The 16,222-nt window shown below is 40.7% G+C and overlaps 1 protein-coding gene across 2 annotated transcripts in view; it reads right to left on the bottom strand.

Moving 5' to 3' along the window:
- Positions 1-3,321: 3,321 nt before the first annotated feature.
- The window catches only part of kdr (kinase insert domain receptor (a type III receptor tyrosine kinase)), an 18,071-nt gene continuing 5,170 nt past the window's right edge, over positions 3,322-16,222 (bottom strand). For both annotated transcript variants that reach the window (XM_020603373.1, XM_020603374.1), the window contains exons 8-30: positions 15,804-15,924; positions 15,481-15,647; positions 15,223-15,379; positions 14,241-14,361; positions 13,999-14,110; positions 13,553-13,897; positions 13,148-13,294; positions 12,932-13,063; positions 10,942-11,048; positions 10,389-10,524; positions 8,892-8,996; positions 8,675-8,788; positions 8,313-8,401; positions 7,917-8,079; positions 7,732-7,823; positions 7,403-7,525; positions 7,209-7,320; positions 7,019-7,118; positions 6,821-6,926; positions 6,219-6,361; positions 6,029-6,113; positions 5,176-5,261; positions 3,322-5,044 (exon numbers count right to left, since the gene is read on the bottom strand). In XM_020603373.1, coding sequence (XP_020459029.1) covers positions 4,828-5,044; positions 5,176-5,261; positions 6,029-6,113; positions 6,219-6,361; positions 6,821-6,926; positions 7,019-7,118; positions 7,209-7,320; positions 7,403-7,525; positions 7,732-7,823; positions 7,917-8,079; positions 8,313-8,401; positions 8,675-8,788; positions 8,892-8,996; positions 10,389-10,524; positions 10,942-11,048; positions 12,932-13,063; positions 13,148-13,294; positions 13,553-13,897; positions 13,999-14,110; positions 14,241-14,361; positions 15,223-15,379; positions 15,481-15,647; positions 15,804-15,924 — 3,080 coding nt within the window. In that variant the 3' untranslated portion in view covers positions 3,322-4,827. The remainder of the gene's footprint in view (positions 5,045-5,175; positions 5,262-6,028; positions 6,114-6,218; positions 6,362-6,820; positions 6,927-7,018; positions 7,119-7,208; positions 7,321-7,402; positions 7,526-7,731; positions 7,824-7,916; positions 8,080-8,312; positions 8,402-8,674; positions 8,789-8,891; positions 8,997-10,388; positions 10,525-10,941; positions 11,049-12,931; positions 13,064-13,147; positions 13,295-13,552; positions 13,898-13,998; positions 14,111-14,240; positions 14,362-15,222; positions 15,380-15,480; positions 15,648-15,803; positions 15,925-16,222) is intronic.

Genomic DNA, 16,222 nt, shown 5'->3' with positions numbered 1-16,222 from the left:
TAGTTATTTTTTTTCCTTAGAGCCAGGTTAGGTAGCTTTCATGAAATGACAGAACTGGGTTAAAGGAACTCGGGTTCTTGTCTCTGAGTGACAGTGATTTGAGTCTGACAGTTTGGAGACCCAGCCTATGAACAACATACTAATGTGTGTCTGGGATTCAGCTAATCTTTTCTGATGTGATTAGTAGCTAGAGCAAGGTACGGTTAGTGTACACATGATCATGGAAGGCACCATGACCTTGTCTTGTTTCTGTTCATATGTCACATACCATCAGGACCTTGGGGTGAAGAGGTTCAGCTGTGCCATGCTTGCCGCTCTAAGTCTCTGTGAGCAGAGTTTGGGGAACTGATTTTAGAGTTTTACTACCACTCAGTGGTGGAAGTTGTAGCTTGAATAAAAAAGAAGCCACATAATCCTTCAGCCTCATCCCTGTTTGTGATGTGGTGATATGAGTGGAGTGTACACTGTGAAAACTTTTAAAGTTTACCTGGCAATCCTCTGTGTATCCTGCAGTAGTACTAAAACCTGTTTTGTCAGTGTCCTGTCAGGTGTTTTACACATGCTCATTTGAATTTGTTTCAAACTTGAAGTTACTGTTTGTTTTTTATTTAGCTGTCAGTGTTACGGTTGGTTTGGTCAAGCTTGCATTCACCCTAAATGTAACTACTTATCTATTTTTAAGCCATTTTATCAGCTATTTCAACCATTTGCACATTAGCCATTCATTTCAACATTTAGTTCATTACTTTAGCTATATAGTTAAAAAGTTAATCTATTACTTTTAGCTGACTGTTTCAGCTTCTGTTTGCTAACTAGTTTTCCTGCACTGTCAATCACATGTGCTCCAGTACTGCTGCTGCCTTGATGTAGATAAACAACTTGCAGTATAAACTCATTAAATAAAATGAGCAAATCCACAGTCTCTCCATTTACCCTAGGTAAATATTTTCTCATTAGGTGTTTTAGATTGCCCACACTGACCCTTTAATTTTTAAAGGGGATGGGCAATCTTAAAGTTTAACACCACTACCAACAGCAGCTGTTAAGAATCATTCATTGGCTACCAGATGCATATTGATTGGTGGGGAGAGTCTGTCTGGCTCCATTTGGTGTGCTGGTTGGCTGGATGTGTATTATTACATTGAGACCTGTGATGTCTGTGAATGCCAAGGTATTTCCTGCAAGTTCAGAGCTCTGCCTTCAGGTTGTTTTTCCATTTCTGAGGAAATTCTTGTAGTGGTAGATGTGTTGTTCCTTTGTCCCAAATACAAGTCTTGTGATGTTTGTCTGTCTGTCAAGCTCAATCCTCAACAGTATGTGAGAAGAAGAGTTGGAGAGAGATGGAGGAATGAGTGCTGGCAGCCTTCAGTGACACATGGTGGAGGGGCTGTCATGGTTTCAAGACTCTCCCCCAGAAGAATTAAATGATACTATCAATAAGATTATCAAAGTATAAAGTGAGGATAAATTCTGCAAGACTGGTAACCGTATCTAGTGGCAGAATGTTCAGTGAGATTGCAGTAATATCAGTTACAAATGCAGAATTTATCAGCCTCAAACTGCTGAGCTGTCATGGCATAAGACAAAGTGATAATGGCAACTGTACAGGAAGATGCTGGGAGGAAGCTGTTTATTCTGCCTGGTGGTTCTGGACCTGATGCTCCATAGCCTGTATTTTCTGGTTGTATCTTAAAGAGACTGAGAAATAAATATCATTGCAACTTTGCTAAAACAGTAAAACTAATCTTGGCCTAAGATTTTTGCACAGTACTGTATATCATTTACTGATCTACGGTATGACCTACTGAAACAGAGGGGAACAACCATATAATTACACGTTTAGCTCAGCAGAGGGCACTGTTGCCCACTTATTTCAAGATCAAAGATTTTTATTGTCAATTCACTATATGTGCAGGACATACAGAAAATCGAAATACCATTTCTCCCTCATCTAGTATTGAATGCCATACCATTTGGGAAACTAAAAGTTTTACACTACCAAAATAGTGTAAAACTAGACTAAAAAGAATAAGAAAACTTAGTCAAAGTAATTAGGATAAAACTAAACGGTACAACCTAATAGGCTATGACTCAAAACCATGTACAATCGGTGACAGTAGTGTAAATAGTAATAAGATTGTCAGATGGTTGTGAGATTGAGATGCACATGGATAGTACAGCAAATGACCAACAGCAGCAGATATGATGTAAAAAACAGTCAGCAGCAGATTTACCTGTAATATAACAAAAAGGGGGAATGTACTGAGTTTGTCCAACAGCAGGGGTAGTCTTTTTATATCTTTTTATGTTCTGTGGTGGGTTATGGTCCAGGGGCAGAGGGGGGAGGTAGTGAACAGTGTTCAGCATCCTCACAGCCTGGTGGATGAAGCTGTTTGTAAGTCTGGTGGAGTGGGACTGAAGACTCCGATACCTTCTCCCTGAAGGCAGGAGTCTGAAGTTGGAGTGTGTGGGGTGGGAGGTGTCATCAGCAATGCTGCAGGTGGTAAAGATGTATGTGAGGGAAATTCTAAGGATTAACAAATACTTATTGAGTAATGATCTTAATTTTTTTTTTTTAAAGCTCCACAGACCATGTCTGTCTATTTTCAGTGAATATTGGTTGTTTCACAGACTGATATTGTATCTGCCATTCATGCTATTCCTCAAGCTCAAGCTTCATTCAGAGGATGCATCGGAAAGCTTTTGATCTTGGATCAGCCTCCTGCAGTGGTAATGAAATGGACTTTCTATATTTAACCCCCATGTTCTGTGTTGAAGTGTGGAAATCTCCCCTCCTCAGAGACTGCAAGCCATTTCCTCCACTATGCTAAAATTAACCAGATTTCTTGTTTTTGATTACAGTCAAAACATGTTGAGTTCTTATGCACTCCTCCCTTCGGTTCATCCACACATCTTTAAGCTTGTAGGCCAAGGAGCAGAGGTGGTGTGGATGATCTCACGCCTGCTTTTCAAATGTACCTTTTACTTTGTTGTAACACTGGCATTGTCAAGGCTATTATGGGCATTGTGGGCTAATTACAGCTAAAAAAAATACCCCAGACTGGAAGGGCATTGTTCATATACCACACACACACACACACACACACACACACACACAATAAATGACCAAGGCCAGAAGGTATTTTCTTTGCGTAAAACACAGAAAGGAAGTGAGATGTGTATGACGTACTCAGATGATGTTTTAGATGAACAAATAGTGACAAATACATCAGACTTTACTTTCCATGTCAAAAATCAACACAGAGGAACAATCCTAATTTGTATTTTTATTTTATAAAACTAGTTACATTTATTGCAAGTTATTACATTTTTTATAAAATACTGTAACATATACGAATAAAGGAACTGTACAAATACGACACTCAGATCAGTCAAAAATGTTTCTAGAGAACTGTTTCCTTATTAGCCTTTCATTGTGCCAACAAAACAAAAAACATAATAAAAGTAGAAAAAGAAAACATTTGCCAATTCAATTATCTAAAAATTCCAGATGCCATTTCCTGCAAAGGAGGAAATGGGTGGATTTTGCCTTAGGAAGTCTGTGTGTCTTGGCTGCCCAGACCTTTGACTAGCTGCGTAAACATGATAGCTTTCCTCTGGCTGTCCAAGGAGTGATGCACTTCTAGCTTATCATACAACCTTTATTTTTCCCTTCTGAATTATTAAGTTGTGTAAAATCATGTCAACACCACAGCCAGCAAATCTCTACCTCATTAGGGGTTACTGGGTCTCACTCACCAACTGTTCTTAAGAACAAATTTGTTTTTAAAATCCACTTATTAAGTTTTCACAAAGATTCTGGCATTTTCCAATGTTTTCTTATTTGGGACTTGTTCTTGGGTAAAAACAGAATCTACTCACTCTCAAGATCACACTTTTGCACATTTGTGTGTGTGTGTGTGTGTGTGTGAAGGTTTCTTCAGTCCTACACTTACATAATATAAGACTTGAGTTGCAATAATACTTTTATTATTGTTTATTTTCCCCCTTATTTTACAAAGCATTATGATAAAATAAAATAAATGCTACAATAAGCAATAGTTTGTTTTTAAGGTTTTACAATGAACTTTTACAGTGTGAATGTTTGTAGCTTAGAATTAGGAAACACGTTACTTAAAAACCCAGCATGTTTAAATGCATGTCTTTTTTTCTAATTTCTCTTGATTTTGTTAAGCGTCTCTGATATTTTGGCCAGTGTGTAAGTATTTGCTTGTCCAGTATCGCATCTGAGATCAGACTCAGGGCAGATGAAGGGACCTGGGCGCATGCATGGAGGTCTGCTCAGCTGATGGCACCCGAGAGAGCCAGGTATGGCTGTGATGCGTTGTTCCAGCACAGATCACTCTGGGCATAACTCAAGTTTTTCTTTGGTTTGGACTTTGTTGCTCCACTGTCTTTAGATTTTCATTATAACATTCCAGGCTTTCTCAACATCTCTTTTCTCTTTCTGTGTGAGGTGTGTGCACACAGTCCTGCAGTCTCATGCACTTTTATGGGCACTGGTGGGGCATTAACTTATGCTAATTAGGAACGACTGGCATGTTTTCAACTTAGAAACACATGGGTTTCATCAATAAAAGAACACGGGTGCAAACAATTCTGTGGTTTAAAAGATCATTCATGAATCAGACATCAACTTTTCTTAGGACCTTTCTTAAGAACAACCTATGAAGAAGTTGAAGAAAACACCTAGGAAGATGTTGGTGAATGAGGCCCAGTGCACCTAAAGTGTAAAAACTGTGGAAACTAAACAAACAAATACTGTACAGTGGGAAGACTCGGGTCACTGGGGAGGGATGTTTGGTATCAGACAGGTGGTGTGCTGTAGCGGATCTCCATGCTGAACTCGTCAGGCGTCTTGGGCAGTGGAGGCTTCTTCAGCATGCAGTGCTTCATGATCGCCTCCTCGTTAGCATAGATTGGGGTGTCTGTGTCATCAGAGTGGTATCCTGACTGGTATCCACTTGTTTGATTGGATGATTCTGAGGCCAGAGATTCTTTACTTTTACAGCGAAGCAGTTGGCTAAAGACAGGAAACAGGAACGGAACATTAGCCATGATAAACCTGAAAACTGACTCTGAATATCAGATTTACACCTTCAAAATCAAGGCATTTATAGCAATAATGAGTAAAATGTAATGCTGAGTCCTCACCTGAGGTTTGGTGTAGTTTGCAGTTGTTGGTTCAAACCCTTGACCTCCTCTGCTGAGAAGCCCATACTGCTGTCTAGGTGACCCTCCTGTAGAAGTGACAACAATTGAAGTGAACAACAGTGGTTGGTACTTGACAGGGCAACACCAAGCCTCATTCACATTCTTTGGTTTTCACCTTTGTTTGTAAATTAGAGCTGCAATCCCTGTTTTCGTTATGAGCCTAATCATTTTATTCATAAAAAGCAAGAAAATAATAAATTGTCCATCACAGTTTCCTAAAGTTCAAGGTGATGTCATCAAAATGTTTTTGTCAGAGTAGCAGTCCAATTCCCAAAGATATTCAGATTACAATTACATAAAGTTCAATTCTGACAAGTGAGAGACTGGAACTAGGAAATGTTTGGCATTTTAACTTTAAAAATGACTGAAAAGCTTAAATGCTTATCAGAAAATCATTTGCTGCTCAATTTTCTCTTGTACTTGGCTAATTATTTCAGCTCTTCATTATCTCTATGCATTATCTAATATCAAGCATAACATCTTTGATCATGATTTCAGTAATACCGTCTTTTATATTAGGCTACATGACAAACTTCCTTTAAAAAGTATTAGAAAGAATGGTGGTGAATTAAGTATATTTTCTATTTTCAAAATGTCAGTTGAGATTTATTGTGTGGATTCTAACAAAGGTCAGAGAAAAGGAAAAAGTGTGTGTGGTGTATCAATAAGGAAATTACTGAGGGAACAGGGGCAAAATGTAGCTGAATCATACCAAGTACGATAAAAATCACTGAATATGTTTGAGTCAGGAATGAGGTGTATGTACAGTATTTTTGGTTTCACCGATGCGCACCATGACACTGCTGTGCGCTACAGGGATGTCCTCAAACATCTTCACACTGACGGGCTGACCGCAGCACTCGCTCTGTTGGGACAGTCTGCACAGATAATGAATAAGTTAGTGAATGACTTATCTGCACCACCTAGTAGTTTTAGAATTAATAGCTTCAGTGGTGAGTGACAGCTAAGATCATTGTGCTGACCCAAGGGATGGTGGGCTGTCGTAGTGGAGCTGAGCTTCCAGGATTTCCCTGCTCTGTGGCCTCATGTAGGGGCTCCTGGGGTCAGGGGTCACTGGTGAGCCTTCTGCTTCTCCTGCTGTCAGCGGGATGTAGTCCTTCCCATCCTGGAGACCGAGAGCACTCTGATAATATCACTTCAAGCATACAGTGGATCAATTACTGGATGGATTTATTCTATACATGAGTGGAAATATCAATTTACATTAAAGCAACTGTTGAAAAAGATGAGTCAGTGATATTAAATGCTGCATATCCCAGTAACTGGTTTTCCTTGTGCCACAACCAGGTGATGAAACATGGTTGAGTCAACCTGTTTTTTCTACTTGAAGTAAAGACTTCCTATACCCAGAATGACTTGGCAGCACTCAATGGGTGTGAATGTTTTGCAGTTGGCTGTGTATTACTCATATATGCAGGGTTCACTGATTATTATTATAGCACAACCGAAGAAAAGCATTCAGAGATTCTCCCAAGGAAACTATTTTAGAAAACTATAGCTGTAATGGTGAAAACATCTCAAGTCTGATGGTATTTATAGACATTTGTTTTTGACCCACACAAACCTGTTGGACGCTGGCCTGTAGCAGGTTGCCCAGATGTTCAACCAGCTCTGCAAATGTCGGCCTGTCTGTGGGACGATCCAGCCAGCAGTCCAACATGGTCTGGTATCTAGGAAGACAAATACATTGGAGCCCAATAAGACAGTAGTTTGTTTAATTTCCATGGTGCACTTAACTGTGTCACATTAACTTTCCGCTCACATCTCAGTGGTGGCGTATTCTGGGGGTCTCATCCTGGTGCCTTCTTTAAGCCTCCTGCAGAAAGACTCATCAATGCAAACGCCCGGATATGGAGAGGCTCCTGCAGTAAAGTCAGACAGAGGTGCTGTTAATGGTATACAGAGGTTATTGTGTTTTCAGTATTATGTGCACTAATGAACTCTAAGCTTACCTAAGGAGAAGATCTCCCAGAGGAGAACCCCAAATGACCAAACATCACTCTGTGTAGTGTATACCCGGTCAAAGATGGTCTCTGGAGCCATCCACTTTAGAGGGAGACGTGCCTGTTGCAATGATGACTACATAAGTTTCATTCTGCAGGAATCTGCTTCACAGAAAATATTAGTATCACTTCTGGGCACTCACATCTCCCTTGCGGACATAATCGGGGTCTTTGTAGACATCTCTAGCGAGGCCAAAGTCACAGATCTTCACCACATTGTTCTCTGAAAGCAGGATGTTTCTGGCTGCCAGGTCTCTGTGGATGCACTACAGAGAAAACAAAGAAAGCAGAAACAGAGGAATTCACATTCTTATGCGTCAGTGGGTAACTGTTATCTCTAACGGATGCACTACAGAGAAAACAAAGAAAGTAGAAACAGGAATTCACATTCTTATGCATCAGTGGGTAACTGTTATCTCTAATATTTGATGACTATATGCACACACAGATTTCCAGATGATGGTAGTTTCACCTTGCGAGAAGACAGAAACTCCATGCCTTTGGCCACCTGGAAGCTGTAGCTTATCAGGTCCTCCATGGTCAGATGGTCATAGTCTGAGCTCTCTGCAGTCACATGATGCATTTTACATCATATATGTGAACCAATCAAGTATTGAACTGGGGGGGAAATAACAATAACTGAGTTGTCTTTGGCACCTTGCTGAGTGTCCATGTTGCTGCCTGTAGCCTTGTCTCCAGCTGCACAACAGACAGCTGTTCCTGTGCATATGTCCAGCTGGGCAATCTTCTCCAGACCCAGATCCCCTTCGGTCACATCCTCCTCTGCAGATGCCCACTTCTGACTGTCCACTGGCTTCCTCTGGAGACCATGCGCAAACACAGAAATCATTTAAGAGGGAGGAAAAAAAGAATCTTAGTAACATTTTATTTGGATGAAGGTATTATTTTGTCCACATTAGACACAATCAGCAGTGGAATGCATGAGGGTCTGTGGTCAATGATGTGACTATGTACAGAAGTCTGGGCTAAGTGTAACCATATCAGAAGATTGGCTGTCATTTATTAGCTGTATGTGGGTGACACTTCATTTACCTTGTAGGGGCTGTACTCTCCACGCTTGCTCTTCAGGTAGCTGGAGAGGTTTCCATGTTTACAGTACTCTACAATCACCATCAGTGGCCCTGTAGAGACAGGGAAGCAGCAAAGATTTTAAGTGTCAAAGACAGAATAACAGTTCATAACTACACATTACAGGACCACTGAAACCGATTTAATGAAAAGTGTGAGGCATATTAGAGAAAAGGAAATAATAGCCGACATCAACACAGTCAGGGGGCGTTTGTTACGTTCCAACATCCACTCTCATAAAGAAGAAAATGGCTCAGGAATGCTGCATGCTGAGGACAAAGTAAATAGGTGGACAGAGCAGCTTTGGGCTCTGTGCAGTGACTTACCACCAGGCTTTGTACAGGCTCCCAGCAGGTTCACCACATTGAGATGATGTCCAATATGGATGAGGATTTTCAGCTCTGACATCAAAGCACGGTACTCACTGGATGTGGCTCCCTCTGTGGCATAATGAGATAAATGTACCTGTCTATGTCTTGTTATTATGCATAAAATCTGTTTCTATGTGTGTGCATGAAGAGGAAGGGTGGACGAAACACTAACCCTTAAGCATCTTGACTGCAACAGTAGTGCATGTGGCAGCTTTCTCGATGCCAAAGGCAGCTGCTTCTACCACCTGACCAAATGCTCCTCGTCCCAGTGGTTCACCTTCAATGAAAACATTTCCAATTAAATGCATCAGAACAACACTATTGTCTATTTATGTTTGATATTAAAGTGACCTGTCCACCAAATTGGTCTAGACTGAAATATCTCGACAACTCCTGAGTTGACTGACATAAAATTTTGTTTTTCCCTTAACTGCATCCATGAGTAAATCTGAATTCTGTTCAGTCTTGAAGCTGGTCCCAAAGCTCTTATTCTTTCTTCATGGAGTGTGGATAGAGGAGAGAGGAGGGAGGAGGCTGTCTGGAGGAGCCATGATCAAGAATCCACAAGATCATCTTTCACAGAAGTTTTTTATAGAAACCAGTTAATGACTGGAAGCTTCAGTTCTTGTGTTTTTAAAAAACATACCTCGATTCCTCTCTCCTCACCTCTTTTCCTTGCATCTTACTTGGGCAGAACTAAGATGCAAGGAAAAGGCACAAGTGAGGGAAATGTGGATGCAATTAAGGGAACTGAGGGCAAGATATAGTGGATACAGCTACACAGTCAAAATTTGAAATAGCAGATAATAAAACTCAGGAGCGTCAGGTTTGTATTTGCATTATTATTATTGCTTGGAGTGGCAGAAGTTGGATATTTAAACCATTTATCTGTTTTAGCTTTCTTTTTCATGTGATTTGCTCACTTGCAAGCTAAACACTCCCATGTCCATAGTGAGGTGTTAGAGGGGAATAATATTAATGGGTCCTAAACAATATCCAGGTCTTCTTTCTTACCAAATAATTATTTCTAATTTTTCTAATTAGCAAAGCTACTTAGCAATCTCACTGTACACCCCCCGGTAACCACAGAAGTTACAAGATTGGAATCACTGTAGTAATTCTTTCGTATTTTTCTTCTATCTCACCTTGAAATGTCTCTTTTAACAGTTGTTAAACAAGGATATGTGTTCTTAACATTTTAAGGAAACAATGGAGCAAGACTATAGCCAAGCAAGCATCCCTGTGAGGCTGAGGCCTTGTGCTATATACGTACTAATGTCAGCATGGTAAAATGCATACAAACACAATGCTAACATGCTGATTATTAGCTAATATTTACCATTTTTACCATCTTTGTTCAGCAAGTTGTTGAGATATTTGATGGACCAACCAGCTGTCAGGCCATGGCCATAATTAGGGCTGCTCCCCTAGAATGGCTGAAAATTATTTTTATAACTTATCACAAATAAAACATAATGCTGAACTTTTTTGCATAATTTGATGTGATAATGTATTACTCGTAGACTTTAATTTTGAGATTTGGGGTTTTGCCCGGTGACTCTTCAGCGGTGCAGTTGAACTGTCTCCTTATTCACTATGCCACTTTACTGCCTACAGTGTTCTCTGGATTGAATCAGTATTTCATTATTCAGTATTGAATCAGTCTCACCTAGCTTCAGCCTGTCCCGAGGAAACTCCCATTTGTTAGCATCATAGGTGAGCCTTTCACACTGCTCGTCCATGGGCATGTCCTCTGAGTCCAGGATCATGGACAAGTAACCTGTCTTCAAATCCCCGCCGTTTGGCTGAAGCAGTGAAAGTGAGAAATATGAGAGACAATATGACAGACATGCAAAGTGTAAATTAATGAGCCACCATTTGTCTCAATTCACTCTACAATAGAACCGTAGTTGTCTAGTGACTCTGGTGCCCCTCCAGTGAAAGGGGCCCCATGTCTGTTGCAGGCCTACGTGACTTATGGGAGCAGTGAGTGTCCATGTTGTTCCTGGATACAAAGGAGAGCAGCCACTGAGGACCAGACCAGTCACTTCTAATCAGTATTACACCCACACAGTGTGTGTGTGTGTGTGCTTGTGCATGTGTGTGGCTGTTTTAACTGCTAATATTTGTACCCATTATCAGCTCCCCTATGTGTAAATGGAGAGGAAATCCAAGGAAGGAAAAATGTGGTAAAAGGAGGAAGAGAATGAAGAAGTTCTTACCCTCTTTCTTCCACGGATGACAAAGACGATGAGTAACCAGAAAAACATGGCGATGACCACTGATCCAATAGGAACAATCAATTCCACATTAGTCTTTTCCTCTGCACCTAGAAAAAAAGCACAATAATATAAGTTGCAGGAGTATTGACATGACTAAAGGTGTCAAAGAACAGATCATAAATGACAAATATGAGACCAATTTTCAGTGAAAAACATGAGACAGTTACAGATGTCAAGTATAATTTCAGTGACGTACATTGACAGTGTTGCGTAAAGTCCAGACAGGTTTGTCATTGTCTTTGGCATATATGCATGTGTATATGCATGTCTGTGTTTGAGTTGGAGGAAGGAAATGGTTGGAATCTGGTCTGTAAGCAAACTGATAAATTATCTAGTCATAACAAATGGTCAGGAGTCAGCACGAACAACAACTGCCAAAAACAACTTGGAAAAGGCCTATCAGGGACTAAGTAGTGTGTAACTACATGCTATAATGAACCGTTTCTCTCCGCTACAATTCAGCTTAGGGAATGTACAGAGCAGGGGTCATGTATTCTTTCTTTTAGCTGCAGAGAAGGTTTTACTGCAACTTTTTCCATCCCAAATTCGTTTTTCCCTTTTTGTGAAATAAAATAGTTGAATCACAAAGACAGCATTTCTGCCCATGTGACTCAGGCATTGTGTCACTGATCTGTAAGACAATCAGACATCTGGTCTCGTAAATATTGTTAATTAAATATAATACAATATACAATGTTAAACCACTATACCTAACCCAGTCATTTTCATAAGGTCTCCTAGATTTAAACAGCTTGCTGTCCACGCTCTGTATAACAAAGATTTCTTGTTTAGTGTTACCCTCTCTCGTTAGCAGAGCTGACATCTGAGAAAAGCTGGGAGCTACTGTGACTGGCTCTATATTCTGCTGGCGGGGACCAGGTCACGTAGGCCCTGGTTCCAGTTAGTGCATTTGTTTGTTTGTTGCTCTGTCTTTGTGTTCAGGACAGAAAAGTTTGGAGAGGAGAGCAGAGGCTGGAGAAGGTGTGGGGCTGACCTCTCCCTTTGTCCTGCATTGTTTTGAATTTAGAAGCTACCAGGAGGATGTGTGCTAACTGGGCCAACTTCCTGTCATGTGGAAGCAGAGTTATTATTACTCTTTGATATCAAAAATGTTGTATGTGGGATCTGAATTGGTGAAACCTTGAGGAAACACATAAATACATGGTGTTTGTGAGTATTGTGAGTATTGCCAGAGGTTAAGGCTGAACTCTTTTGCAAGAACTATGAACAATATGTTCTTTTTTTATTAGCCATGGATGTATTACTGAACCAGCCTACTGAGCAGAGGTCAGAACCTCTATTTTAAATATAAAAACACACTAAACTCCTACAAAGGGCAGAACAAAGAACAAAAGGATACAAAATGACAACAAACACACTAAAAATGACATCAAAGAGACACAAACCAACTTCAAAGTGCTATAAAACTACTACAAAGGACACAAGACAACAACGAAGGGACTCTAAATGACGACAACGACACACAAAACAACAAAGTGATACAAAACTATTACAAAGGACGCAAGGCAACAACGAAGGGACTCTAAATGACGACAAAAAGACATAAAACAACACCAAAGTGGCAGAAAAACTCCAAAAAGATGCACAACTACAAAAAGATACAAAAACTAAAAATAGACAAAAGTGACACAAAATAACTACAGACACTAAGTGACTACAAAAAAATGCTAAACAAGTTGAAAGAGACACAAAACTACTAACTACAAAGACTACAAACAACATGATCCACAGTCTCTTTCAGTCTAGGGGTCTTGCACCAATATAGAAGGGGTGGGGGCCTTTACATATCTGTGCCCAAGGGCCCATTGTCTTCTAATCCATACTATCAGCAAACAGGAAATATTACATCATTACCTGCTACTTTATTTCAGTTACAATTAGCATGGCTCCTGTTCAAGCAGGGACTGACCTTCAGCAGTCAAGAAGGTCTGTGAGGTGTCGCAGCCGAAGCTGTTACACACAGTGCAGGTATACAGGCCGCTGTCCTCCTTCTTCACACGCTGAATGGTCAAAACATGGTTATGCTGGCTCAGAATCACGCCTGAAAGCAAAGCATAGTGTCTTTAATAGCAGTGCCAGCTCATGAAATGGGACTGTTTTCTTTAAACAGCCATGGATGCCTCACCGGAGCCCTCCACCAGAGTGCGGTTGTTTTTGGTCCACACCACTGTTGGGGTTGGTGTCCCAGCAGCATCACAGAGGAGACTTATCGTTGCACTCGTGTTAACTTTTTGGTCAGTAAAATTATTAAGGATCCTTGCAGCCTCAAGACCTAAAATCAGAATGAAATGGAATTAATTTCAAACCCATCGAAATTGTAAGTGCCAGTTTTTAAAAACACGTGAACAGGTACCCACTCAAACTATCTGAAAGATTCAGTTAAAGTTTCAAGAATTTTCTGACTAACAGTAGAGTGTCTCTCAAACTTTCCTGCAAGATACAAACCAGGCACATTTATGTCTTTTATAAAGAAATTATGACACAATATTTTCAACCAAACAAGTGAAAAGGTAAGGCAAGATTTTCTAACCTCTGAGAGAAAGACGGCGTAGCAGACAGGTTCTCTCCCTAGTCTTGATGTTTTCCACTTGACAAGCATATAGACCCTCATCGTGACGAGACGCATTTGGCAGTAGCAGCTCCAAGGTTACATTGGTGCCCTGCGAGGTGGACAGCACGGCCTGCGACAGGGGCTTCTGCTGCAGCGTCAGGGAGCGACAGGGCTGCACCAACGCCACCTGAACTGACTCTGAGATGTTGGCCACACGGAACCAGGCAAGGTTGTCATAAATGAGGTTGTCTGCCTTGCACCTCATAACCACATGGTCCTCTTCTAAGGGTTCACTGGATGGTGAGATGCTGACCTCAAGGCCACCTAACGGAGATGGACACACATGTAAAAATGACAACAGATACAATGAATACTGATCACAGAAAGAGGAAACAGGCAAAAAAAGGATAAAGCACAGTACTCACGTGTGACATGGAAAAAGATGATGCGTGAATCCTCTGCTACTTTGTTGGCAGCTGTGCATCGGTAGAGGGCATGAGCCTCAGCTTTCTTAATCTTCAACAAGCCCACGATTTTCTATGTAAACACATTTGTTTTGTTAATCATTTCACCTTGACAGATACACAATGTAACATCCACAATTTATCTGACAAGATTCTTATGGTGGCTGACCGCAGGGGGTATGAGGTGATGAGAAATGATTTACCTTCTGGGCATGATCAATGTCAGTCAGAATTTGTTCCACAGGGTTGTGACTGGAGCCGTTGCTGATATCTCTCCAACCTGTACACGTCACCAGCTGTGTCTCAGACTTTTTCAGCCCTGACCTGTTGGACAAAAATGAGCAGGAACCAGCTTAAAGTAAAATATCTTGCTAAGATACTGTTTAAAGAAGGATGTTTCCCTTTCACTTTATTGCACAAAATCCTTATTATCTCAGACAAATGACACACAGGTCGAGCACTATGACTTTCAGAATTATAGCTGCGTACTTGTTTTTCATTTGCTTCCTTTGGGAAAATGAAAGGAGTTTTATTTGTCTTTATTTTTTGAATTATGTAATATATTTTTAATTATCAAAATGACCATAAGAAATAAAGGAAAACTGAGTATGGTGTGAAATGCAACTGTAAAATCAGGTACATGATAATGAGGGGGAAAGTATACATAGAGTGCTCAACAGGAAATGTAGCACAGGCAAAAGGTAAGGAACCTGCTGGTGAAATAAAGCAGCCTCCTCCTTTCTATCAACACTCTTCAGATCACTGTATACCTGAAGAGGCTGTTGTATAGCTGCAAAAAGCTGGTGTCTGTACAATATATCACACACACACAGAGCTGCTATCTTCAGCAGCTGATCTAGAGCCAAAGAGCTTGTAGTAAAAAAGCTCTGATTGTCCAAAATTAGCAAAACACACTGAGTCAAAATAATTAATGTCCTTCAAAAAAATGGACATTGTGAAGAGCAGGAATCGCATCCGCTGATCTTTATCGGGTCAGAGTGTGCTCTCATTGTCTCTGTTCTTGGTTTTGTCAACATCACGAAAGCAGTCATTCCTCCTCTAAATCAACAACCTGTTGACAACCAGTGACCGAGAAGCATGTGATCACCACATGTGTACACAGAAGGAAGTCCTCCCACCATGTTCACTGTCTCTCACACATACCCTGGAGATGAGGTAACTTACCGAAAGGCATCTGGACAGTCCTCTTTTGACATCCACTGCCAGTGGATGAGCGTAGGTATGGGAAATCCACGAGCAGTGCACCTCAGTGTGGGGCTGCTGCCATATGGATAGACATCAGTGTGCACAACAACCTCCTTTTCAATGATATGAGGAGGAACTGTGGAAGAAGACATCAAGAGTTATCACCACTGTCTCCTGACCAACAGCATTGGGCAGCTCAAGAACAAATGAAGAAGTGAAAGAAGAGAGAATACATGCCATTGACCAGCAACTGGAAGGAGCGTGTCTGCTCTTCTTTAGTATTCTTATTGCTCAAGACTATTGTGTAGTTCCCTGCATCCATTTCTGTGACTCCACGGATAATGAGAGCATCACTCCTCTGTTTTATTCTGTAGTCATCCCTGAGTGGTAGGCCATTTTTTAACCTGGGCAGACAGAAGAGAGTAATGCTACTAAGTCATTCAAAACATGAATGTAAGAGGATTTTGATTCTTCAGCCCCAGAAACCTGTTGACATGTTGCTGAAGTTCTATATAGTTTGCTTCTAATATTACTTATTCTATAAGTTTTTCTGAACATACCATTTAAAGCTGGGCTCAGGGTAGGCTGAGTACTTGACAGAGATCTGTGTAGGCTTTTGATCTCCCACATTTACCTCCAAGACTTTTATCCACGGCTCTTTTATGTCAATGAAAGGCTTTTCTAGGAACACAAGAAATATCACAAAGTGCTGTTAGTGACACATCAGTGTAAAAATATATATTGTATATAAATTGTAATCAGTATTGAAATCTTGCTAATCAACTACAATGATTGTGCAAATGTTCCTAGGAATGAGTACAACTACAACCTGTCAGGTTTGCCCGGCTGCACCTTCCTCTCTTCTCTCTTTTTCGCCCTAGTCTGCTTCCTGACACTGATTCTCTTGATTAGACACACCTGCCCTGATTTTCCTGACACTCTTCAGCTGCGCCTCCTTTGTCACTCCTTATTTATACTC

This window comes from Monopterus albus, unplaced genomic scaffold, assembly GCF_001952655.1.
Source record: "Monopterus albus unplaced genomic scaffold, M_albus_1.0 scaffold61.1, whole genome shotgun sequence".
NCBI classification, from domain to species: Eukaryota; Metazoa; Chordata; class Actinopteri; order Synbranchiformes; family Synbranchidae; genus Monopterus; species Monopterus albus.
This window is presented reverse-complemented; position numbering and strand designations above follow the sequence as displayed.